This window comes from Dendropsophus ebraccatus, chromosome 13 (genome assembly GCF_027789765.1).
Source record: "Dendropsophus ebraccatus isolate aDenEbr1 chromosome 13, aDenEbr1.pat, whole genome shotgun sequence".
Classification (NCBI taxonomy): domain Eukaryota; kingdom Metazoa; phylum Chordata; class Amphibia; order Anura; family Hylidae; genus Dendropsophus; species Dendropsophus ebraccatus.
This window is the reverse complement of record NC_091466.1, coordinates 59,988,926-60,016,091: the sequence shown is the minus strand read 5'-3', so window position 1 is coordinate 60,016,091 and position 27,166 is coordinate 59,988,926. Positions and strand designations below refer to the sequence as shown.

General features: G+C 41.6%; 2 protein-coding genes across 9 annotated transcripts in view; one reads left to right on the top strand and one right to left on the bottom strand.

Annotated features, from left to right (window-relative positions):
* AVEN (apoptosis and caspase activation inhibitor) overlaps positions 1-24,608 on the top strand; it is a 350,669-nt gene extending 326,061 nt beyond the window's left edge. For all 3 annotated transcript variants that reach the window (XM_069950190.1, XM_069950191.1, XM_069950189.1), the window contains 3 exons: positions 18,552-18,647; positions 22,468-22,741; positions 23,774-24,608. In XM_069950190.1, the coding sequence (XP_069806291.1) occupies positions 18,552-18,647; positions 22,468-22,741; positions 23,774-23,874 (471 nt within the window). In that variant the 3' untranslated portion in view covers positions 23,875-24,608. The remainder of the gene's footprint in view (positions 1-18,551; positions 18,648-22,467; positions 22,742-23,773) is intronic.
* A 107-nt stretch (positions 24,609-24,715) lies between these two features.
* RYR3 (ryanodine receptor 3) overlaps positions 24,716-27,166 on the bottom strand; it is a 474,528-nt gene continuing 472,077 nt past the window's right edge. For all 6 annotated transcript variants that reach the window (XM_069950600.1, XM_069950599.1, XM_069950601.1 and 3 more), the window contains one exon: positions 24,716-26,146. In XM_069950600.1, the coding sequence (XP_069806701.1) occupies positions 26,051-26,146 (96 nt within the window). In that variant the 3' untranslated portion in view covers positions 24,716-26,050. The remainder of the gene's footprint in view (positions 26,147-27,166) is intronic.

Here is a 27,166-nt window from a genome sequence, read left to right as displayed (position 1 = left end):
TTAATAATCAAATACCTATACCATGTTTTAAATCATTTTTATGACTCCTGAGCCCTCCTGTTTCCAATAAAATGTAGCAGATTTTTGTTTTCAACGTCCAGTGCCCTCAGCGTGTACTCACATTACCTGTCTCACATGACCATCTGTCCAAATGATCTTTAACCCATTGGAATATCACTTTGACAGCCATCTGCTGACTTGATTGGCAAACATTTCTATGTATTTCCAGTGTTCTCCTAATCTATCCCTGGTTCTTGAAGAGCGGTGCAGCTGGCTTTATCTCACAACAGAGAAATGTAACTTTTAAAACTTTTGCATGATAAGGAGTTTAATGGTTTAATTGGGCTGGATTAAAGGTCACCAAACTTATTTTTATGGAAAAAAAACACTAAAGGAATAAAAAAAAAAGAGAATAAGCATTTAGGTATGGCTGTGTGCATCAAATTGTCACCATTTTTGCACAGTCACTTAAATTCCCCCAAATTATCAGCGTTTGTAAAAACTCATGCTATCAACATATCCTTACATTTACGGATTCTGGTTTGTGCAAGTATGCAAAAAAGAGCCCGTGGAGTCTCATTTAAGAGTCTCGAAACACAGGACTTGCCAGATATCCCTCCGGGAAGGGCCCAGCCAAGGGGTGGCTCCTGTAGGGGAGCCACCATATTAAGTGTCCCTATAAGTCAATGTAATGACAAGGGAAAAACAGGCCAGGTATCCATCCACAGACAGCTATTTCAGGGTGTTGCCCATCATCAGTGTGGAGCAGGATTCTGGCTGGGTGGGAGCAATGCCTAATAGAGCCATACAGGAAACAGACCACTGATCTCAGGGAGACCAGCCAAAGATAGCTTCGCCAGCTGCTGGTTAAAGCGCTCACACTCCACACTACTCAACACTGATGAGGGGCAACACCCTGAAAACAGCTGTCTGTGGATGGATACCTGGCCTTGGTTATCGGGCCACTTAATATGGTGGTTTTGGTGGTTTCCTTAGAGGAGCCACCCCTTGGCTGGGCCCTTCCTGGAGGGATATCTGGCTAGTCCTGTGTTTCAAGACTCTTAAATCAGGCCCCACGGACTCTTTTCTGCATATTTGTATTTCCCAGGGAGCAATGCACCTAGGATTTCACTGTGTTGAGCTCTTTAACTAGCATCTGACAATGTTATCTTTGGCTGTTCTCCCTGTGATCAGTGATCTGTTTCCTGTTTGTGCAAGTGTCATTTATTAAACACAACTTTTTTATTGTACTAGTATTCAGTACACTAAACAATATGAATATGAGGAATGGTGCACACTGTCAACATGTTACACAGATATTTGTGTGAGTCACCCATGTTTTTATAGTTGGTCATTCTGGTGCTGCTTTTTTTTTTTTTTGTCCATCCAGCTTTCTAGTATTTTGATGCATTTAGTGCACTAGGGGTGTTCTCTCTCGTCTCCCCAGTGCACCATCCTGCCCATATATGCAAGTAGTGATGTCTCTCTGTTCTCGCCATATCTCGTGCATGCTCAGTAATAGCCCCTTGTATAGTGCCAGACTGCTGAGAAAACAGAGACACCACTACTTACGCATATATAAAAGGCGTCCGGGATGATGCCAAGAAATGCCCCTAGTGCACCAGACGGGTTAATGTGCATATTTTTTTTAAATAAAATACTGGAAAATGGAGCGGTGGAAAAAAAAAGAGCAGCATCGGAATCACCAACTATTCAGCTACAGGTACCTATTAACAGGTCTGTGTGTAGAAATCTGCTGATAGTTTCCCTTTAAAGCATTCCTAATATACTTAATAAAGACTCCTCACGCTTCTCGGCCATCTGCTGCTCTGAGTGAGATTGTAAGTGCTATGTAACCTGTCACGATCTTATAACTCAAAGCATGCATTAACGCAAATGTGACTATTTACGAACCCCCGAACGACTATTTGATAAATCAGTCGCACATAAGAGCCTCTTACAGCCGTCTCCATTGCCATAAGAGCCTCATTACAAAAGAGGCCATTAGTAAATACCCCCCATAATTTAAATCTCATTAGCAGATTATTAATTTCCTTCCTCTAAAGTATTTGACTCTTTGCAGGTTAAAGTCTGCAATCATTTCTTCAACTGCATTGTAAAAGTTTTTTTCAACCACAAATGCAATTATGCAATTATGCCATGCACTGATATTTCAAACAACTTCCCTCAATTTGTAACTGTGATTCCTAATATATTTGTAAATCACTTCATTTACAAAAAAAATTTATAAATTTCCTTTTCCTGGCAGAATGCTAATTTAACATGTAAGGGTATGTACTCTATGGAATCTCGATGGAAAATCTGTTGCGGTTTCCACAGCTTGCACCTGCTTGTGGACTCTGGCAGTCGCCCAAGTCTCCAAATCCATTCTATGGTCGGTTGGATTCCGCCGTCCGTCCAAAGAATGAGCAGTTTCATTGTTTGGACAGAAGGCGGAATCCGGCCGACCATAGAATGGAGTCTGTGAATGGGCGGGAATGCGCACGGCCGCCAAAGTCAGCAAGCAGGTGCAAGCTGCAGAATCCGCAATGGATTTTCCGTTGGGATTCCGTAGTGTGCACATATTTTTACTCTATAGTAAATGTCCGTGCATCCCTAATCTCAGCCGATAAGATATCACTTAATTTACCCCCTCAAAAAAAGACCCCACAAAGGTAAATGAAGGCTTCCCCATAATCTCTGACACACATGAAGATAAAAGCAGCTGCCCCTTGTCTAAATACCAGTGTAACTACTGGTGTATGTATACAATGCAGCTAGTGGAATGACTTCATTGCTGCAGCTGTTTCTTGTATTTCTGCTCACATCGCACCTTTCAAACCCTGTGTATTAGTAATCCCTTCTCACCTCCACATGAAGTTTCTATTATTGCATCTTGTAATCTAATAGCAATAAAAATAGCAGTGTGTTGTTCTGTGATAAGAAAGGGAGGGAGTGCCTCTGTGTGTACTACTGGCAAACAGCTTAGCCCTGGTCTGGGAGGGACTGAGAAATATTTGTGCTCCATATAAGAAGCTCTCGGGGGTCTTTTATAGTAGTGAGAGCACTAATCTCACCTCGTCATCATTCTGAAGGGTTAACCTAACAAAACCAGGCCGGTTTGTAAAAAAATCTTTGTGCACATTAATGTGTAACAAGTTTGCATTGGTCTGGTCAGCAGTGGGGGAGTATAAACTCTTCTTTTCTCCCGACATCCATATTCAGTGTGAGAAGCAATTTATTGGGGTGCTAAAAGTGGCAATCAGTTTTTATAGTTTCTTTGCCTGTGCACTGGAATGCACATAAAAAGTATGCTATACACTACAAATGATCTATAAATCACTGTGAATGTACGATCATATGTCTCCTAATTCCTCCCAGAGAGCCCTGACACAGCCATACTTGTTATAGGAAGTCCTCAAAGTCATTCTAGGTTTTTATCGTTTTTTTTCATTGGTTCCCCGATGATGTGTACTTTGACTGGCTTTGTTTTAAGCGAAATTTCAGCCTATTTATGGCACCTTCACAGCATTAACTTATCACGTTTCAGCCCTAAATCTCGTCTCTACAAATTCTCTCTAACAGTCACTATAACAAGTCTTACACCTCTGTTCCTTATATACCTTATTTAAACTTGTGACTATTTGCACTAAACAAAGAGGACTCTCTTTATTGACCTTTATTACAGTATATTACATAGCTATTAAGGGTCTATGCAAAAAGCTTCTGAACTATAATGGCTAGTATGTGATCTGCTTTTCTTTTGTATGCAGGCATCTAGTTTCTTGACCTAAACATTTAACGTCTGACCTTCATACATCATGCACACAGTAGAGCCATGTGCAGTGATCCTATACAGAAGCACATTAAGTCCTTTTAAATACAGAATTAGCACATGACTAACAAGAGTGCCTGATCTCTTTAGCAAAAATGTTGGATAAAATATCGACCAGTAAATGCACTGACAATTCAGACAATTACAGGATTTACAAACAGGGTATTCTATAATCTAATTCACAGATGTACAATAACATTTCTTACAGAAGTATTACAGCAGCAACATTTTTTTTTACCAATTTGGCTCAGGGTGCTGTAAAAAAAACATACTCATCTTCTCCAATTCCCCCACAATTGCTATTTCAGCGACTTCCTGGTTGTTGTCATGTGTTGTCCCCACAGAAACTGCCTGCTCAGCCAATCAGTGGCTGAGGTAGGGAATCACTGTTGTCAGTGATTGGCTGCGTGGAAAGTTCCTGTGGGGGACAAGACATTATAGGATTGAGGAAGCAGCCAAGATCAGCAGTGACTGGGAGCCATCAAAATTGCATTTTTGGTCGAGAACGTATTTTCTTTATTTTTACAGCCTCTCTAGCTACCTATAATTTTTTTTAGTTGTATCAATAGTTAGTGGTAGAGATGAGTGAATCTACAGTATTAAGTGAAGCGTTTTGTTACACTCAGTCATCATTTTGTCAGCTGGCTGCCTTTAAACTCTGCTCCGGTTGCCTGGAAAAGCTGGATGCAGTCCTGGGAGAAGTTTCATAGGACTGCATCCCGCTTTTCCAGGCTTAAGGCCCTATTCCATGGGCCAACAGTGAGGAGCAAACGAGCGCCGTCAGCACTCGTTTGCTCCTCGCTTGCTGCCACCGCTATTACATGCGGTGGCAGCAAGCAGGTGAGTGTGGGAGGGGCCGCGGGGAGCTGCGGAGGGGGCTGCCCGGGTGATCGCTAGATCGTCCAGGCAGCCATAGAGGATAGTGGTGGTCTGCTGCCGCCGCTCCTATTTCACAGAGCAACGGCAGCATATCATTGCTATCACAGTCGTTTGTTTTTCAACATGGTTGAAAGACAAACGACTGCAACGATCAGCCGACATGAACAATGTCAGCTGATTGTTGCCTTCTACTCCACGGGCCGATAATCTTTCCGTGGAATAGGGCCTTTAGGAGCGGAGTTTGAAGGCAGACTGCTGGCGGCCGAGCATAACAAAGTGCTTTGCGTCGTATATAGAGATGAGCGAACCTGGAGCATGCTCGAGTCGATCCGAACCCGAACTTTTGGCATTTGACTAGCGCTGGCTGCTGAACTTGGATAAAGCTCTAAGGTTGTCTGGAAAACATGGATACAGCCAATGACTATATCCATGATTTCCACATAGCCTTAGGGCTTTATCCAAGTTCAGCAGCCACCGCTAATCGAATGGCAAAAGTTCGGGTTCGGATCGACTCGGACCCAAACCCGGTTCGCTCATCTCTAGTCGTTAATTCTGTAGATTTGCTCATCTCTAGTTAGAGGGGTATTCCATCAACATGGTCTTTGTGTATCCCAGCCTTTATATTAGTAATGATTACAAATATCTATATCAATATCTAGCAAGGAATTCCCCACAGAACAGCTTAGAATTCAAACGTTGTGATTTATTTCATATCCAAAAACAGCAGTAAACAGTGCAACACAGCAAGGTGAGTCTGATGCGACGTTTCTGCGGCCTCCGCCGCCTTTCTTAAGCATTGATGCTTGAGAAAGGCGGCGGAGGCCGCAGAAACGTCGCATCAGACTCACCTTGCTGTGTTGCACTGTTTACTGCTGTTTTTGGATATGAAATAAATCACAACGTTTGAATTCTAAGCTGTTCTGTGGGGAATTCCTTGCTATATACAACAGGCTCCTGGTCAAAGCAGTCCCTGCTGGCACTCGGATCCAAGACTGGTATAGTGCTACCTATATACTGTGATATATCAATATCTATCTATTTATAATATTTAAAATTATAAATAATAATAATAATAATAATAAAAATAAATAGCATTAGCTTTAGTATCTTGGCTCATTTTGAATCTCACTTCCTGGTAGTGACCTCTAGGATGGCCACTGCTTACTTCTAAGCATTATATTTGCTAGTAGCAGTGACTGACACCAACACCTAGGAGAATCTATTGTTAGGTGAAAAAACCTGTAACCAATACTGTAATAGAAAAGAAAAACCTGGCAGTAATCTCGTGTCTTTCCCAGCTGCTGATTTAAATATAAAAATATAACTCCAGTGGAAAGTATATAGTGCAGGAAGGGTGATGAGTCCGCTTATGGGAAAACGTCATCATTTCCAAAAAGATGACGGCTCATTGTTACATCCTGCCCCGAACAAAGACAATGCTGTGTTATCCCTGTCCACAATAAAGTGGCGCCATATGTTTATCATTAAATATAGAGCAATCTTAACAGTCGATTTCCCTAATGAATTTCTTTTTTTTATTTTTTTATTTTTTAAAGTTTTATTTATTCAGCTCCCTGTGTGATTTATTATATATTTACATATTAACAGAATCTCCAAGCTGTGTTGAAAGCCGCCTCAGTGCTCCCATTAACATATCATTAATCAGACAGGAGCACAAACAGAAAATGTTTCCATTTACACCATTTATTTGCATTTACATGCCAAACAGAGATAATGTTTTTCTGCTCTGTTGGGTTGCGATGTTGAGCATTTGCGGAGCGGAGCCTGGCAGGGAGTTAAAAGGTGAGCCATGATGCCGCGGACCAAGGGAGAATCATTAGCGCAGAGTCTCTGAGGTGCCGATCACAGTCACTGCACCGAGTCTGTACTGTTCAAGACCGGTGAGGGTGAAAGATTTGTTTTCCTAGGTAGGTCTATGCTTCCGTATTGTGATAATTGCATTGTTTAGATAATAAGACCTGAACAAATGAGATCAGTAGTCAAGTGCCTGATGTAATGTAAGCTGCTTGATTATTCAGCTATAGCTGATGACCATCCTTCCTGTTATTTACTATGTATTGTTAGTTCCCTAATGTAGATAGATTATATGGAATTCAAATGTCTAGCCATGGCTCAAGCGGTAGACGACAGCCAGAAGTCATCAGCTTTAGTTTACATGAATACTTTTACTATCTGTAGAGATGCTGTGTTTGGGGATGTTAACGTGTAGTAATGATGGGTGTTACTGTGTTATTAATCTACCGAACTATATTGTCCTTTGTATTGGCCATTGTTTGACCGATCTGGTTGTGAGATGTATTGGCTACTCGTCCTTGCTCCTGATGCCGCTTTGACACTTTTATGCTATCTGTTCCATAGGTAGAAGTTTATCAGTCATAGACAGGGGCTGGATAAGGGAGGAGTAACCAATAAAGATGAGCAAATTTACAGTAATAACAAAGCAAATTGATTAGTTTGGCAGTCAGTTTATCAGTCGGCTGCATTTTAACTCTGTGTCCCTCCTCCCTGGGTGCCTGGAAAAGCTGAATCCAATCCTGGGAAACTTCTCCGTTTCCCAGTACTGTAGCCAGCTTTTCCCAGCATCCAGAGTAGAGTGGCAAGAAGTTAAAAGGCTGATACACCGACTGCCGAGCTAACTAAGCAATTTGCTTCATTATTACTGTAAATTTGCTCATCTCATTGGATCCATTTTGTACAGCTTATGTAGCTTATGTAGTCTCTATGCAACCTCTCTGTTTCTCTCTTACTGCCTCTGCTCTCTGAGCTCTGATCTCACTCCTAACCCCACCCATCTTATATGGGCAACATGTACAGGTAGAGCAATGGTTACCTTGAGTGCAGTAGCGGTCGCCTTTTTTAATACATTGCGTCTCGTGCATATAAAACAATAAACATGTTATTCATACTTGTCCGCGCTCCCTCTGTGTCCTCCTCTGGTGTAGCCAATGTCTCTCGCTAACCACAGAGCCTCTACTTCCGAGACAAACTCGTCTTGGGAGTGACAGTCCACTCACCCAATCACTGGCCACAGGGCTGTTCCACCTCAGTCAGTGATTGGCTGAGCGGGCTGTCATTCCCAAGATGACTTGGAAATAGAGGCTCTGTGGTCAGCGAGGGACACCAGCTACACCAGAGGAGGACTCAGAGGGAGCGTGGATAGGTAAGGTTAACATATTGACTCTTTTTTTTATGTGCACCAGCAGCAATATACTAAAAAAACTAACAAATGCCAGCTACAGCACACTGGTGCTGACAGTGTGCTGTAGCTGGCAGTCTCCTAGTGAGCATGGCACTAATTTGTCCGGGAAGTGGATTATGCACACTCTCAGGCAATGCAAACCTCAACTATGCCTGAAAACGAGGGATTTTTTAAATACAACATAATCTACAACATTCATATCTGTCCTGTGTTTACAACATGGACAAAGCCTTGATCCCTGAAGCCTTAAAGGGAATCTGTCAACATCTGGCGACAGTGTGTTGTAGTTGGCAGTCTACTGCCTAGTCTACTAGTGAGCACGGCAACATTTGGTAATTTGTCTGTGAAGTGGATTATGCACAATCTCAGGTCTCCTACTAATATTAATAGTCAAAGAGGAGTTGTGTGTGCAACACTCTGTCACACCTCATCACTGCTTCCTCCTCCCTCTTATTCATGAATAATCAATGCTGCCCGGCCCCCTGCTCCCTCAGCTGTCCGCCAGTGTCTCTGATTAGAGATCAGTCCTCTGTTGGCAGATACTGTTTACCAGCTGAGCAAGCAGGAGGCCGGGCAGCATTGATTATTCATGAAGAAGAGGGAGGAGTGGTGGGGTATGCCTGAGTGTGGCACGCACAACTCCTCTTTGACTCGTAATTTCAGTAGGAGACCTGAACTCGGTCTGAACTCCTCCCACACACAACAGAGGAGATCAAAGCCAGGAGAGCTGTCAGAAGCCGTCTGTCATTTCTCATTAGTCTGTCTGTAATTTTGGACCAATTGCAGCAATCTCCCGCTGGTTCTGGGACATGTCACCACTCACTGATGGGTATCGCTAATATACAGCAACCGCAGACATACATTCACATAAATATGCATTATGGGGTTAAAATACAGGTAAATATTTCTGTAGATTTACAGGTGGCATTGTTATGATAAAGTAAAACAACTAGTTGATTTTGGCCTAAACATGCCTTTCCTGTCTTATTCTGCTACTCCTGGGCTCCGAAATCCTGTTCTGTTTAACTTGCCAAGCTTGTGCAGTGAATCAAGGAGTACTCTCCACGATTTCACCTGTGCACTGTACATGCAGTGACTTCAGGGGTACTGTACTACCACCACCTAATTTCCCAGCTCATTGGCATGACTCTAAAGTGGGAATAAAGGAACCCCTGACATTTCGAGGCAAAAGCAATACCCAGACTCTTCTAAGGTAATTTGCATCTGGAGATCCATTGTTAATGCTTATTTTGTAGGTTATTTGTCATCAGCAAAATTATACAAGGTCATCATCATTAACCTATTACCGTGCTGACATAGAAATCTGTAATCTCTAATGAGGATTAAAATACTGAATACAGCAATATAAAGAAAAGTAGTCATTCCCTGTTAGGATATGACAGGTTCCCTTTAAAATAGTAATTGATGGCACTAACAATGCATAGAAAAGGATGACCTTGGGCAGACCGAACATTAGAGAGTTACAGTCATTATTTAATCTAATTTACAACATCTGACACTATTTACATGGTTCAGATAGATTATTCCTATTATTCAGCGCCCCAAGTTTATCACCGGAAAAAAATTATTTTTGTTTGTCCAGTTTTTTGTTGGTACATAATATCTGTACGTCAGAGATAGGGCAAAGGAAGCGGTCTTCTTGAGTTCGAAGCAAATATGAAGACGTCAGCTAGAATGTAGCGGTGTTTTAGAAGTGTGTTATTAACTTTGGATGATACTTGAATCACATAAGGCGGCATCCTGAACGAATATTTCACTCAAAATGATAATGGTAAGATGTCTCCGTACTCATTACGTTGCGCACATAAACCAGTGATAAGAGGCCGATGTGTTCAGCTGGCTGATAAATTAAAAAAGCTGAAAGTGGCCAAATTTAATGAACTGAAGGATCATCAGTATGCTCTTATAGGGGAGAACAACCTACGGTGGCTTCTGAGCTGAACTTTGTTCATTCTCCTTGATGAGTATACAGCTGTTACTCGCCTTAGTCGCCTCCAGTGCTTGTCTCAGCCAGGGCCACAGCTCCTGACAATTGTCATGTCTGCCTGCTGTTTTCTGCCGCCGCCAGGGCAGTTGGTTCCTGCAGATTATGTCCAAAGGGGAGTGAGTCATTGCCCAATAGCAACCCAAATGGACAGGCTGGGAAGTAATGAATGAAGCAGCCGTGCGGCACTGTCAGTACAGCGTGGCACATATTCATACAGTTCCCCCGCTCCCAGCATCTTATCTTTAGAGATGATCGAACAGTGCGAATTTTCAGGCTGTATCCCTGTTTTCCAGGCGGTACTTAGGCTGTCTCCACCTTCCCCACAGAACGGGAAGGCAGTGGAAGTCAAATGCCGATGGTTCGAGTTCGAACAAACCTGAAAATTTGCGCTGTTCGATCATCTCTATCGATTATCACAGTTGCTGCCCGGGCAGGGTGGCGACTTCGTTACAGACATTCTACGTCCGTGTTCCATACGGAACTTATGAATGCGGCTTAAAGTGACTGTACCACCAGGCCCAGGCTGAAGCACTGGAGGCGGGCCAACCCACCCTTAGTGGTAGGAAACCCTAGCCCCTCTATGATAGGGTTCCATTGATTCTAATGGAGTCACATCATGGAGGGGCTGGGGTTTCTTCCCACTAAGGGTGGGTCGGCCCGCCTCCAGTGCTTCAGCCTGGCCTGGTGGTACAGTCACTTTAAGTGGTGCACTGCGTCCTAAAGCTTAGACGTCCAAGATACTTTACACCAGAAACAGAAAATGCGGCACTCACTTAATTTATTTTTAGTTTATTTCATTTGAGGTTCAGCTTTCTTACCCCTCTATGTAAATCCACAGAAAATTCATCAAAGTTAAAATCCTGATATAAACAATAATTAAGCCCCTTAGCCAGTAATTATTTACATTCAGATGTCAACACATATTCAGTTAAATTTATCACTTCTCCCCCTTTAGGTTCAACAATATTATTGTTATTACCTGTGGTGTTCTTGAGGGCATTGTCTTCTACTTGCTCCAAGAGACCTGTTTCCTCTTGACACCTCCTTTTCTGCTTCTTACGACCCCTTCTCGTGTGTTTCCTAAAGGGATTCCCCCCGTTGCAGCTATTAAGCTGCCAGGGTTGGTATTAGACGGCATTGATACAGTATATGGGCCTTGCCCCCTTGACGTGAGTACGACCCAGGGTCCATTGTTCAGTATTCACTTGATTTTTGCTGTTTCCTCTGCCATCTAATGTTTTTCACTTGTTTATGGTTCCAATTGCAAATTTTATTGTTTTCAAAGAAAAAATAGGTGGAAAAAAAAAATCTGATAAGGGAACATGTTCCTATCCGGGAATATTAAATGCAGTCATTGTAACTATCGTAGTTACTTGAACAATGTATGTTGGGTCCACTTGGGAGGTCAGGAGATCATGGTAGACAGTTTCATCACCTTGGGCCATCATACGTGGTAAATGCCTTTATTTGTAATTGTGACTCGATATATAGAGGTAAAACCATCAGACCCATGTGTAGAAGATTCGTAGGACATTTAGGATCGATCAGGAATGGAAAAGGATGCCCCCGATAAGAACTCATGTGTACTGTACATCATGGCGACGTGTGAAATATTTAGTTCATGGGTCTCTGTAGAGTAGAAAATCCTAAAGTAGGGAGGATAGACATAGACTATTACTTCAGAAAGAGATGGAATTTATCATAAAAAAGGAAGCATTAGGCCCATTGGGGTTGAATGATCGTTCTGATGTGCAAGTGATGATTTAGAAGTATTCTGTGTCTAATAAGTGGTAATATAGAGATATCCCTTCTAATATATATGTTTGGTAATTATACTATTGAGGTATACAATTAATTGAATATACATGTTGGTGTCAAACATGTGTAGTATGTAATATTTTTATGTGTTTTGGAAGTTTTTAAATGTTATGTATACCAAAAATACCCTGATATAAGAGCGTTGATTGAGAAAATGATGTATTGGCCGCCAGGAAGCGCAACTTGTGTGAAACGATCATAGGCAAGGTTTTATCGTTTGTTATTGTCATGATGTTGTTGGGAAAATAAAGTAAGAAGAAATTTAGTGAGTGCTGGATCTTCTGTTTCTGGTTTAAAGTACAAATCAGTATTGTGTTGTAACTCTTCAACTTTTTAAAAGTCAATGTTTTTGTTCATTTGAATAGAAGTACTTTTCTTCTTTAGATATGGAATATAGTACAAACTTATTGTTAGATGTTTATTTCTAGATGAGATGCCTTCTATGGTCCTGTCTGCTCTTGAAGTATTCCATTATGTCCTTCAGTAGAAAAATGATGCAGCTGCGAATCCCATTGATTGAATGATCTTCTGGTGAACTTGGCAAGGTTCTGGCATTATATATCGAATGTGCTCAAAAATAGAGAGAGCACACAGTGTTATAATACAGAAAATGTAAAAAAAGGGGGTAATGTAGTGTTGTATTAAGAGCACAAATAGAGCGCCTATAGTTAATAGGCTCCTACCGTCTCACCCCTCCGGATACTGGATACCGTGACCGTCAAGTTACACAAAGAGAGGGAAAAATAACTAACTCACCAAGTAATATTCAGATGGCCAATGCAATTTTTTGGAATGGTGCACAGAAGCAGTCTATGGATCCATATCCAGGGAATGAAGCAAGAATCTTCCAGCACTCATTTTCAAATGGAAATTAGTCCAAAAAAGTATAATAGTTGTTGAGCGGACTTGCCAAACTGTTCAGGTTTGGCAACATTCTCTGAAACCAAACGCTTGGCATTTGACTCCCGGTGGCTAGAGAAGTTGGATGTTGCCTTAGGACTTTCATGAAAACATGGAGAAGAAAAACTGGCCTACATGTTTTTAATCAAATAAAGTTTCTAATTTTTAACAAACAGAAGTGCTGGAAGATCCCGACTTCATTCCTTATAGGAAACATTAGATTACAGGTGGAAATGCTGTGATAAAGACCATGGCACTAGGTTTCCATCCATTGATAGCAAACTGAGATCTTGAAATTGTATAAAACTGAAAAACGTATAGTAGGAAGTTTCAATGATTCCCATATCAATATACACTACTTTTACTAAAGACCAAAAAACCTCTTTAATGTTCAGCAGTCTTTTCCTCTTCTGAGTAAAGACTGAACAGTTTTTTTCTTACTTCCATTCTAATATAGGATATGTACTATTTTGGAATAAATCCAACATGACGGAAAATATAGCGTGACTAGATAAAACGGGACCGACTCACTAACTTATAGTAAATGGGCTAAATATTTTTTCCCCCTCCGTCTGGAATTTAAATATCAATTTTAAGGAGACATCGGCTCCTCCATGTCTGTGTCTGGTGAAATCAAGGGGCAGGTTGCAGAAATCTATTCTCTCTAGGTTGACAGCATGAGCATCATCTTCCAAATACAGATACTGCAAACCAAAGGGGAAAAAACTTAATCTTTTTATATACTAATAAGACTAGAAGTCAGGTTATTAAAAAAAATAAAAAAAACAGTAAAACTTCTCCTTATGAGAATGCACAGCAGGTTGTCATGGGTCCAGATTAGAGGACATTTTACAAAAATCGGTACGGCTGGTTCCAAAAAATTTATTTTGGACTGAACTACATACCTTAACATACCGTAAAAGTTTAGTTAGAGTCTAACCTGCAATTTACCAGTAGCACTAAAACATGTAGAACAATGAATAAGGGCCCTAATATCTCTGTATTACATTGTAAGGTCATCTAGGAGGGTACTTTTGAGCAGTTTTTAAGGCTAAGCAAATGTAACCGTTACGGCGACATGTATGGCTCTAGGTAAATGGATGGGACCTGGTGGTAATCAACAGCTTACTTGTGGATTTTGTAAGCCTTTTAAATTATAAAGATGTAAAAATAATTACACCTGCCGGTGTTAAGGGTACATTCACACTAAGCGAAAGTGGTGGAATCCCGCATGCATCATTGTCTCTATGGAAGGGCTTGCGTGCCTCAGCTTCCTCCGCTCTCCACACAAAGAATTGACATGTCAATTCTTTGAGCGGAGAGCAACAGAAGCTGACTCCCAAATCAATCCAAATAGGGATGGGAGGAGGAGCTTGGGAACACCTCTTTGACTCTATGCACTGAAGAATAGTATTGAGAGGATTTTTTGGGTCTGGCAAACTGTTTGGGTTTGGCAACTTTCTCTGAACATGGACACTCTGCATTTGACTGGAGAAGTTTGATGCCGCATCCCCCCCGGCTGCCATATGCTGTACCCATGTTTTCCTGGCAACTCAAGGGTGATCCAACTTCTCCAGACGCTGGGAGTGGTTGGAGAACATTGCTCAACCCAAAAAGTGAAAGAGAAATTAACAGCAGGTTAGAAGACGCTAACCTATAGTAATTTTTTTTTACCTTCATCCTCAGTACTGTTTTTTGCAAAGTCCTCACTATAATCAATATAAAAGTTTGGTGCACTGGGGATGGGACTGCAGCCCCATCCATCCTCATAACTATTCATCCTGTGCAGCGATGAGCGGCCAGAGTGACGTCACGAACACTGGATAAATATTCATGAAGAGGTGCTGGGCAGATCAATGCATTGAAGGTAGTAGTCCTATCCCCAGTGTACCAAACCACCTAATTTACATATTGATTAAGGTGAAGATTTAGCGAAGGTAAGAAATTATCAGCATCTTGTACACTATGGAAACATTACAGAACCTTTTAACCTGCTTTTAGTTTATTTTTTTTATTATTTAGCTCAGAAATTTCCACTGTATTTTACCAAAGTGGAGTCAATAAGGTCCATATTTTTTTCTTGGTCTCTGTAGCACCACCACAGGGCAAGTAAAGTATTACATGTAAGGTGCTCATTATAATTAAAGGACATGTCAATAATTTAAGGACAAGCCCTCCCATAGAGACAATATGAGGAAAACATCACCAAACTCCAACAACGGGGATCCAGGCAGGTCAGACTAATGGTGACCAGATGAATAATGGAAAACTATAAAAGTTTATTAAAAAGACACAACGCGTTTCGGAACCATACGGTTTCCTTTTTCAAGAGTCATATAACATTACAGGAGAGACACAACACAACTTATACCAAAAAGAAATAGTGATGTCAATAAGCTCCACCTGTCTTATTGACATCACTATTTCTTTTTGGTATAAGTTGTGTTGTGTGTCTCTCCTGTAATGTTATATGACTCTTGAAAAAGGAAGTGGTATGGTTCCGGAACGCGTTTGATCTTTTTAATAAACTTTTATAGTTTTACATTATTCATCTGGTCACCATTAGTCGGAGCTGCCTGGATCCCCCTTGTTGGAGTTTGCTGGTGTTTTTCCTCATTATTCCCTTGGTGGAGTTCGGGAGTGGCTGCCGTTCGCCGGTTTATACTTTTCACGCTATCCCAAGAGTTGTGCCTCCTGTTCAGCACAACTCTATCAGGTGAGGGTTACCATATTCTATCCCTTCACCCCTTTTAGTCCAGCTGATCCGCACCATGGAGCGCTGTCCCTTGTTTTTCTTATAGAGACAATATGGGACACTGAGGCAGGCAGCTTTTACTTAGTGTGAACATACCCTAAGCCCTAAACGGTGAGAGCTGCTGAGGGTGAATAAAGGAAGGGGAGGGCAAACACACTAGGAAAGAGTGGACAACCTTGGTTGTAATCATTGTTTCTTCCTTTTAGCTTACCGACACTCAGTAGAATTGATAAATAGAACACCCAAAAAGGACAGTATTTTGGGACAGTCCTCCTTCACTACTTGGATGTACTCCATTACATAATAATGTGAGAAAAGCTCAAGGAGCTGTAGGAAGTGCCCAGTGCTTGTCCACTAAGATGTTTTCTGTTTTTCTAATGATATTGCAGATGAGGTGGTTTTATGTAGAAACTAAGGGTCCTATTCCACGGGCCGAGGAGGGCCCGATCAACAATGTAAACGAGCACCGATCTGCTAGATCGCCGCTCGTTTACTGGGCCTATTCCACGGCCCGATGATCGCTGAGCGAGGGCTGCAAGGACATTGTTATCGATGTCCTTGCAGCATCATACATTACCTGTCCAGGCTTCTTCTCCGCGCTGTCTTCATCCCCGGGTCCCGCGCGCTCTATCTTCAGAATGGCCGATTAGCTGACAGGCCACACTCAGCCAATCACAAGTCGCGGCGGTCCTGGCCTGTGATTGGCTGAGCGCTCTGTCAGCTGACTGGCCATTCTGAAGATAGAGCACGCGGGACCCGGGGATGAAGACAGCGCGGAGAAGAAGCCTGGACAGGTAATGTATGATGGTTCTGCTTGTCAAATCGTCGGTCGCCCGCCGGGCACCGCTATTCAACCGTAGCGATGCGCGGAATGATGATTTTTAGGTCTGGCCCTAAATGAACGATCAGCCGATGACACAATCATCGGCTGATCGTTCTCTCTATTTCACCAAACGATAATCGGCCGAATCGGGCCAAATGGGGCCGATCCGGACGATTATTGTTACTGTGGAATAGGGCCCTTTAGAAGTCGATGGAAAAATAACAAAACATGGAAAAATATCTCAAAAGAGGAACTGTATGCTTATATTAGACAGAAATAATTTCTGGATCCACATTCTGATCCGCACTACTAAGCAACAATGTCAGTGAATAGATATGAGGAGCATAACGCCGGGCTTTTAGACCCTTGCTTTTTTGTCTTTTTTTGCAAACAAGTATAATTAAAATTTAGTGTATTTTTCTCAACTAAACCAGCCTTTCATGGTTCACACAATATTTTGAAATCCATTTTTTACAGCTCTGCTGCCAGTGTAATGCATAGATATACAAGGCCCTTGAGATACCTTTTATGACTGCAATCTACTTTGGCAAATATGAGTTTAAAGAGGTACTCTGGAGAAAAATGTCTTTTAAATCAACTTATAGATTTGCAAATTTTGTAAATTACTTGTAATTTAAAAATCTCAACTCTTCCAATACTTATGAGCTGCTGAATGCCCTGCAGGAGATGGTGTATTCTTTCCAGTCTGACAGAGTGCTTTTTGCCTTTCACCTATGACAGGAACTGTCCAGGGTTTTGTTTACATCATGTAAAAAAAAAAACAGAAAAGGCTTTTGCTTTTTGTATTTAAAAAGAAGTCTGTTTTTGCAGCGATGTAATTGACTTCAGTAGAATGCATTGAAGTCAATAGTATGACGGACGTCTAATGCACACAGTGTATTGTATAATGGATGATGTCTGAGCAGACGTCTAAACACAGTTTTTAATTTTTCACCGTCCTTTCATCGCTATTACTATTAAATTCAATGGACTTTTCAGTTAAAGACACATCCAAAGGGCAGTCAGTCCACCTAAACTAGAATAATAGCCATCAGTGCACTGACTGGCCAAACAGCGAAATGAAGGACATAAATTTTTCTTTTCAAAAACGTAGTGGAAACATAACCCAGAGCAGGAAAGGTTTTTTATGGGGATTTTCTAATACTTTGAACAGTTCCTGACATGGACAGAGGTGGCAGCAGAGAGCCCTGTGTCAGACTGGAAAGGATACACCACTTCCTGCAGGACATACAGTAGCTAATTAGTACTAGGATACTTGAGATTTTTAAATTGATGCCAAAGAGTTCTATTGATTTTTAATTTACTTCTGTAAAAAAAATTTTAACCTCTGTAGTAACCCTTTAAATGGGCGAGCCTTCCCTAATAAAAAAGCATTCATTTTTTTACCAATATACTGCACATTCACCACCGCTATTCCTGTAGTCTTATATGTTTCAACCCCGCTCAGCTGCATCAACATATCTTATAACTGCAGCTGGGTCACCAGAAAATGACTATACCCAGGAGATGAGTCTTTTCTGTCTGATCACTCCCAGCAGTTCTGGTTCCCTCAGATTCCCATAGAAGCTCAGCTTTGGCCGTACAGACATAATATGAATTGTAGTTTTGCAGCAGATGGAGGGCCGCAGGGGTCTGGGGACAGGAGATCTATGTCACTGATCTGTTACTTGCCGTACTTAGGGCTCAAAGCATATGCAGTTATAAGACTCTGACTTTGCAAAGAGTTTGCAGTGTTTGGAAGAAGCTTGCAGTAGCGAAACGTATGTCGGGTCCTGGACCTGGGATTCTCTGCTTATTACTATTGCTCACTTGCAGGTCTGTGGCCAGGCTAGGTGTGGTAGGATTTTCTTGATATTGTAGCTGGCTCTCCTGCATTGTCTCCTTGCTCTTTCCCTGTCACTTATATCCTTATTGCATTAGCTGGACTGTTACCATTTTTTGCACTTTTGTACTTTGTGTATGTTTACAGGTCCTGTTTGTCTAAGTATTCAGGGGAATACTGCGTAGTGACTGTATATGGGTTATTTAGTTGGAGGTATTTCCTGGGGTCCTTTGTTTTGCTCCATGTGGGTTCTTTTATGTCCTGTCTGAAACTTTTTTATTGTGTTATACAGAGCCAAGTTTATGGAATCTGTAACCATGTATGTAATTTAACTAATTCTTATTCTATGCAAGAATAAAGATTGTTTGTATATTTCCCCATAACGTTGTTGGTGTTTTATGTAGTACTACATACTGTATGTCTGGGGTCTGTACATCTGTTTAACTGCGGCCATCATCTTCTCCATACAGGACTCCTCCATGTATCTGGATCCCCAGTCTCTAGTGAAAGCCTTGCAAAATCTGCCACTTCATCTGCGGCTGAATGTGGAAGCTGATCTCGTTCAGGTAATTCCTACTCCATTCTGAGCAAAGGTAACAAGATATTCATCAATGTGCAATCATTTCCGAGATTAGATTATGGTGGATCTTATTCATCTTATAATAATCAATTCCTCAGCTCCCAGCAGCTCCCAGATACTTAATTGAAGAAAATTCAGTGTTATTTGATTTTAATAAAAGCATTTTTATTAACACGTCTTATGTGAAGCCAGAGGCTGTGTGATAGATGATGTGTTATCTTCAAATCTTACAATTATATTACAGCCAGCTCTATCCCACTTGCCACTGTATTGGATTTTCAGCGTGTGATTTCCACTCCTAAATATCATGGCATGCCCCCCAGTCCAGCCGATGAGATCGCAAGGGCACATAGCTAACTGCTCCATTTGTGCTATTGTATAAGTCAGGATATGGCTTGCTAACCCTTAGTCACCGCTTAATGTTAGGGTATGTGCACAGTAAGGAAATCCAGACGGAACTCCCGCCGTGGATTCCGCAGCTCACACCCGCTTGTGGATGCTGGCTGGTGTTCCGTCGGGATTCCGTAGTGTGCACATAATCTTAAAAAGGGTTTGTCTGGCAATGCATATGACCTCTGTTTAAACCCTTAAAGTGTGTACAAAAAGTTTGATTGGTCGGGGTCTGGATGTTTAGACCCATCAGGAAAAGCACTTGGCTGAGGGGCCTTACTCCATGGCTCTGTATTCTGCCACAACAAAAAGAAATTGCAGTCTTCATTGTAAATGTATGGGCATGTCTCCTGCAGTGAGACCACATTGAACTGTGCAATGAAGCATCAACTGGGCGATTCTCCAGGATATATAATGAATTGGTGAATGACTAAAAAATGAGACCCTGACCAATGAAAATGTTTGACTGTTAAAAGTTGTTGTTTTTTTTAAAAGTGATAAGTACACTTTAAGGGTGACTTTACTTGAAGTGACTGTGTCAACAAAACAATCACATTCAAATGAGTGGAACACAGATAAATTGTAGAATATGCCATTATTGATTTCTACACAGGAGTTGTCCGTGGTCTTCGGCTCACCTCTTCACATAGATTCAATAGGACGTCTCACGCACTGTGCTTATCAGTTTAGGTCATCAAACCTGGGGTTGGGCTGGGTCTTCTGGGCATAATATGGTCCTATTTCTGGTATAAGGTAAATCTAGCACAATGTAACAAACAACCTTTGCAATAGATAGAGAATGTCAGGAGAAGGATATGCTTAAAACGTAACTTTTAATAGGTAATATTTAATATAAATCTCATATAGTGTAATGTACAAAAGTGACATATATGCAAGAAAGTCTGCTATCTTATGTGTCAGATGCACAGACCAGCAGAGGTGTCATAGTCCTGATACACCGTAGGTCATCCAATGACAATATTGCCAGGCATGTATAGCAATCACTATATACAGACAATAGGAGAAACTAGCACCGGATATAAACTACCAAAAGACAACCAACTATTAGGCTGATGTCACCAAATGCAAAAAGGTGGGAAGTCAGGTATGTCAAACTTCAATCATATCCAACCAGAAGAGTACCAAGTAAGCATGCTCAAAGTGTTTCAAAGACCAGTGTCCATTTTATTATCAGGGGCCAAGCGGTCGCGAATATATGGTACAGAAATAATTTATACAATCAATGTGAACATGTGTGGATAATATCGTCAAAACACATGACAATTGGGATGGAGCTTCTCAGTGAGGACCATATTTAGCAGTATACTCACTATCCTAGGAAAAGCATGGACCCGCAGGTAATATGCCCAGAAAAATGCAGTAGCTGGTAATGGATACTATAGAAGGAAAAGGAGTAGTATGAGTGCAGAATGTCGGGAGGGCTGATCGCGGCCCTGCTAAATAGCGCCCCCGACATTCTGCCACTGCAGGATGCAGGGATGCTTTCCCCAAAGTTGAGGACCATATAGTAAGTACCCTTTCCTCCTCAGGTTATCTACCTTGTGCCTTATATGTTTACCGGGCTAATGTAGGCTCTGCAACGGCTTGCTACGCTCACTTAATAGCTAAGTTACCCAGTATGTTTGCACTTATGCCTACATCCACAGTTTGGAAATGTTACTGCATCAATGTTAGCCTTTTTTTTTTTTTTTATCAGTCGGCTACACATAGCACTCATACTACCCACTTTCCTTCTATAGTATATTGGAATACCAGATACTGCATTTTTCTGGGCACATTACCTGCGGGTCCATGCTTTTTCCTGGGATGGTGAATATACTGCTACATATGGTCCTCACTGAGAAGCACCATCCCAATTGTCATGTGTTTTGATGATATTATCCACACGTTTACATTGATTGTATAAATTATTTCTGTACCATATATTCACGCTTGGTCCCTGATGATAAGACAGACACTGGTCTTTGAAACGCGTTGGACATGGTTAGTTGGTACTTTTCTGGTTGAATATGATTGATGTTTGGCATACCTGACTTCCCACCTTTTTGCATTTGGTGACATTAGCCTAATAGTTGGTTGTCTTCTGGTAGTTGTTTATATCCGGTGCTAGTTTCTCCTATTGTCTGTATATAGTGATTGCTATACGTGCCTGGCAATATTGTCATTGGATGACCAACGGTGTATCAGGACTATGACACCTCTGGTGGTCTGTGCATCTGACACATACTGTAAGGTGCATAAGCTAGCAGACTATTATTGGAGACTCAATGGTTTCTTGTATATATGTCACTTTTGTACATTACACTGTAAAAGTTACGTTTTGGACATATCCTTCTCCTGACATTCTCTGGTATAAGGTGGAGAAAAAATAAACTTATTTCCACAGCGCACTTTCCTTGCCTCCTCCTCCTTTTCATCTCCACGAGTATCGGCTAGGTGTACTGTAACATCTAAGCAGTAATAAAAGGTGTTAAGTGGGGATTTCTTTTACATTGTTCTGTGATATTTTAGCACGATCCACTCCCTGGGCGATTGATAATTCTGAATGCTTAGCCTTATTATAGTCTATAGTGTCTGAATTAGTGAGCGGCCGGGGAGAGGATGGCACTGCTACCCACGCTCTCTGCCCGGCTAGATCTCCTGTTCACAGCGGGTCTCTCAAACCCACTGTAACCAGTAACTTTTGCCTGATGACATGTCAAAAGTTGTTATTAATGACAGGTACTGTACTCTTTAAGGGTGCGTTCACACGTACAGGATCTGCAGCAGATTTGAAGCTGCAGATTCAAACAAATCAATTCTGGGCCATCAAATCTGTTGCAGATCCTGTACGTGTGAACGCACCCTAAAAGTATAAAATGTTACAATGTCAAAATTGTGAGAACATGTAAAAAGTCTTCATAATAGATGACGAGTCACAAGTTTGTGTAAGCCCTATTTTGTGCAAAATATTGCAACTTTTTAGACCTTTCCACCCCTCTCTGCCAAGTGGGCATGGCTAAGCATAAAGTAGGTGGGCCACATATTCTAAAATTTAGTTTTAGACTAAAGCTGCTAAAATCTGTGCCAGTTACTTATCTGACATAGGTTTCAGTCATAGATGCATGAGGCAGCCAAGTGTCTGCTCCTCTTAATAGATCTGGCAACACTAACATTTAAAGGGGTTATCCAGCGCTACAAAAACATGGCCACTGGAGACAAGAGAGAGGGGAAAAGTGTCCATGTTTTTGCATAACCTCTTCAAAGGATTTTACTGAAGATGGACATATGAAGTGGCCATCTTAGTAAATTCCCTCCTTTTGTGTTTATTCGTAGAAATCTGAGAGGAATTAAATGATGTTGAGGCCTGTACAAAGCAATGACTAACTGAAGAAAACACAATTTCTTTCCTGTAGGAAGAGCTGCCCCAGGAACTTCCTCCACTCAGAGCAAAGGGCTTATCGAACATGACAACATTCACTATGCAGAAAGGGATTGGAGCTTCTGTGGCTTCAGATCAAGAAGCAGCTGTTCAGCAAGAGACCAAGACTTCTCCAGACCCCTCTGTACCGGCCCACGATGAAGAGCTTGATTTCCTGCTCAGCTTGGATGCCCCTGTTGTAGAAAAAGCTGCCATATCACTTGATGGGACCAAAGAACCTAACCAACAGCCACCCTGTGAGGAACCTGGTAAGAGATCCATTCACATGCAGCAACACATTCAGTGGTTAGATATTATTCCTAATTTTCTTACTCAGAAAAATATCTATGTGGAAATCGCATCTCAGACAGTCCTTGTGTATACTTCACAGCTGTAAGCAGCTTACGTCCTTGTAGATATAAAAGACCTTGCCCACGCCTAATACCCTCCTGGGATCTGGCTGTCTTCCTTGTGCCCAGCCGAGATTTATATGTTCTTTTGTATTAAAGGCAGCTTCCGCTGTCAGACGCTATGCTGCTTCTCCCATTAAACAAGACTGGATCTTAGCAGCTGCCAGATCCGTTCCTGTTCTATAGAAATCTCACGCTGCATCCCCCCATGCATGATTGATGAGCCTCTTTCATTGTGCATTATTCAGAGCGTAGTTGACTGCCACATTAACCACTAAAGTAGTGCCAGGACAATATGTGTAAGCTGGTCTGTTTACCAGGGCTGTAGAGGCATCTCTCAAAAGGGGGACAGCATAGAACCTCAGAGGGATGGGAACCTGTGATATCTGTCAATTTACCTCCTGAAACTCCTTAATTGACAACTATTGTCAATTTGTTTTCATCATATACTCCTAGGTACATATTTTTTGATATTTTAAGTGTCACTATACAATATTGAAGCTACTTGAGTGAGATGAGATGGTGGTAAGAACCATGAATGTGAATGCTTATTACAGCCCTTTTTTCTGGCTGATCTTTGCCTGAGATGAAGTCTCACGTAGATGGCATCTGATGAGTCACACATAAAAGCCAAGGAAAGAACTACACAAAAGGTTTTACAGGCCCAAGGATGAGCACATTCCATTAACAGTGCCGTTCTATCGCAACCGATCCTCCATTGATTGATCTACCAGAGATCGCATCATGTCACCCTACTTGTCTGAGCTCCTTAAATGTTCTTAGCATCTCTCTGTAAAGTAGAACTGTCTTCAGATAGTTGCCTGGATGTGAATTTAGTGTAAATCTGGCAAAATGTTACACCTTCCTCTGCTTACAACTGTGTCTCTGCAGCCTCTCCTGTGAATGCTGAGCCTTGTGTCGCAGCCGAGGAGCAACCCAAAGCTATAACTTCTGAGGATCTGGAAGACTGGCTGGACAGTATGATCTCCTAGTGTCTCTCTATACCTGCAAGTCATGGTTAGGATAAAATAAGGATGCATTGTTACAGGGGCTCAGGTTACTTTTGTCAGGTTGTTTTGAATGATAGTTTACAATTATTAAGGGGCACTACCATCTTGGGGTATGTTCACAATACGGAATACGCTCGGAGACTACAAGCGGATTCCGCCGCATGGCCTCTGTTTGAAGTTATGCTCGTCCCGTAGAACCAATTATATACGCCGGTGAATTCCACATCCGCCCAAAGAATTGATGTGATAATTCTTTAGGCAGACGGCAGAATTTGCAGACGAATATCATTAAGTCTATGGAACGGGCAGAAGTTCAAGAGGAGGCCGCGTGGCGGATTCCGCTTGACGTCTCTGCGCATTCTGTATTGTGAACACACCCTTTAATAGTTATCCTCACTGCACTTAATCTGAGGTACAATTTCTCTTCATGATTGGTGGTTGGGCCCACACTGATCGGCATGTTGTCCCCTTCTGTTTATACAGTTGACATGAAGTATAGCTAAAGCATATACCAGACAACTCTCAAAAAATACAACCGGTCAGATTGAATTTTACATTGGGTGTTCAATGGAAATATGTGGTTGAAATCAGTCATTATGGGAAATATCATTGACATCAGCCATCACTGTATATTGTAGTTACCATCTACAACAAGCCTTCACAAGGTCATGTATGATCCAATGCTTCCTGTTAAATATACAGTTAGTGAAACGTGGTGTTTTGTGTGTTTCTTTGCCTCTTGCTATGTCAGCTCGGAGTATGAGGACAGCGCTCATCCTTGGTCCTGCGTCTTGTGTCTGCACAGTAAGACAAACAGCTCGGCTGGTTTATCATTTATTTATTGCGATGGGCACTTTATTGTATTTGAAGAAAAATGCATAAAGTTAGCAGCTTCACTACAGCACTTACCAATGACCAGAAAGCAGTGCTTTGAATTTGGCATAAGATTTCCATTTAAGAGAATATAATTTAAGATACATTCCAGTTTCTTCAAATAACAGCAGACTGTCATTGAAAGAAAAACTAAATAGCAACTGAATGCAGTTTCTCATTTCGTACAGTAAGACAAAGAACAGCACAACTTTTTGTGTATTTTCTTAATCTAATACTAACATGGAAAAAAATATCTTGCATAGCTACGTCTACAGACGGTTAAGGCACTTAATCGATTAAGTTCAGTGTCGAAAAAGTGTTAAGAAGTAACTTTTCCCTTACTAACTTTACCTTCAACTGCCTGAAGTTTCACAAAAAGAAGCTAAATACTATTACCCTTCATAGACTAGACTATCTTACAGAAGTAAACGTAAAGCCCTGAGCACCAGATGTACCCAGAAGCTCACCTGTAACACCAAAGGCCAAGATGGTGTCAGCCTGTTTATGTCCAGTTGAATTCTTTCAGGCTCCAGAGCACAAACATTCTCCGAAACAGATGCAGCAAACTTTGACTTGGCGTCTGTGACTAGCATCAGATTTGTATCATAATCAAAAGCCTCAATATCAAAGTGAAAAAAAAGGAAAAGGAAAAAAAAAACTGCATGCTTTTCCAGACACACAGTCCCATTCTACAGAACGGTTGCGTCTGCCGGGTTTAGAGGGGTCAAACTTTTAATTTCACTGCTGCAGAGAGGACTGAGCAGTTGCTGTGTGATAACTATTGTGCACTGGATGTGTATCAGTTAGCCCTTTACTTCTCGGGCAGCCACATGTGTGGCGTTTCAGATAAAAAGAGATCTGCCCATTAGTGTGAATAACAAGAGATGCTGGGATGGGTGCAATCAGGCTGAATACCATTGGTTGAGTTGTAAACTTTTTTCATGATAGGTCCTATCTGGTAGATTCTAAATTATATCGAGTTTTATTTCATCACACTTTTAGTAACTCAACAAATGCACTATGGCTAATTGAGCATGACAGATCATCAGTTTATTGATGTACTGTGATGGTTATTATTAGTACTTTTTTTTGTTCTAAAATCTGGTATTTCATTGCACATTTTCTATAGACCTGTGTTTGTCATATAAGTTGTTGGTTTTAAGGAAATGACGTGGATCCAAATGAGTAGATTGAGGTCTTCTAGTAAATGTGTTCCATTGGGTTCCAATTTGTTCCAAGTTCAGTATATGCCCAGTGGAACTGACTGATGGGTTATTCCAGGTTATTAACCAAGCTGGTCTTCATATTGCTTGCGGAAACAGTCACCAGCTGGGAAGAAGTCCCAACACCTTTCTTGATACATCTTCCAGACGTAAGATTCCTACAGGAGAGGTAAACAGAAATTTTATGAACTGTATGCACTCTACTCCACATTATAGACTCCATCTAAACATTGGTAAAAAAAGGGAAATTTTGGCAGCACATCTATGACTCTGCTCACACTGCAGGTTGCACGCTGCTTGTGGCTTAAGTACAGTCAAAAAAACAAAAGGTAGGTGTAAGGGCCTACCGTGAACAGAGTCATAGATGTGCTGCCAAAATTTCCCTTTTTTTTCCTGTTGAATGTGGGGGGGGGTGGCTGCCTCCTGTTGGCCTGCACTCCACCCATGTCCCAAGGGTGCTATAAAAGAGATCATTTGGCTCCTATCTGCCCAGTTGTAGGCTTATTCAGCCCAGGAGAGGCCATTGCTAGTGTGAAAATGCTAGAGTAAGGTCCATGTCTCAAGGACGCCTTAACGTTGGTGACATGGTACACTCTGTTTGATCAAATAGTTTGCTAAGATCCTCACTTTTCTAAAAAAAAATTTATATTTTAATTTTTAATATCTACAGAGTAGGTGTTTACCGTGTGTACGCTGGGAGGAGTATATACGGTAGTCCTTTACACCTGTTTGTTGCTGTTGCACCTTTTGTTTTTTGACTAAACATTGGTAATGCAGGATAAATCATGTATAAAATATAGTAGCACAAGTGAGGTTAATGTGGAGTAAGGCTTTACTGTCCAGACAACTAGAGACAAATCTATGTAAACAACAAATGTTCCTATACAAAATTAGGATTTGGGGCTTATTCTTCATGAGATGTTGTATACATTGTTGTGGACAGGGCCGCCATCAGGGCAGTATTGGCGGTACAGCTGTCAGGGGCCCGCTGAAGCTCCTGACAGCTATACCGCACACTGCTCTTTCCTGTCATAGCTGACAGGCAGGGTTACAAGACAGAAGCGGAGCCCCCTCCCCCACCTCCTCATTAGCTTCTCTAGCTGCTTTCTCTCATGTCGGGACAGAAAAGGAGGGGCCTAGAGCCGGCTGTGTGCAGAAGCCCAGAAGATAAGGACACA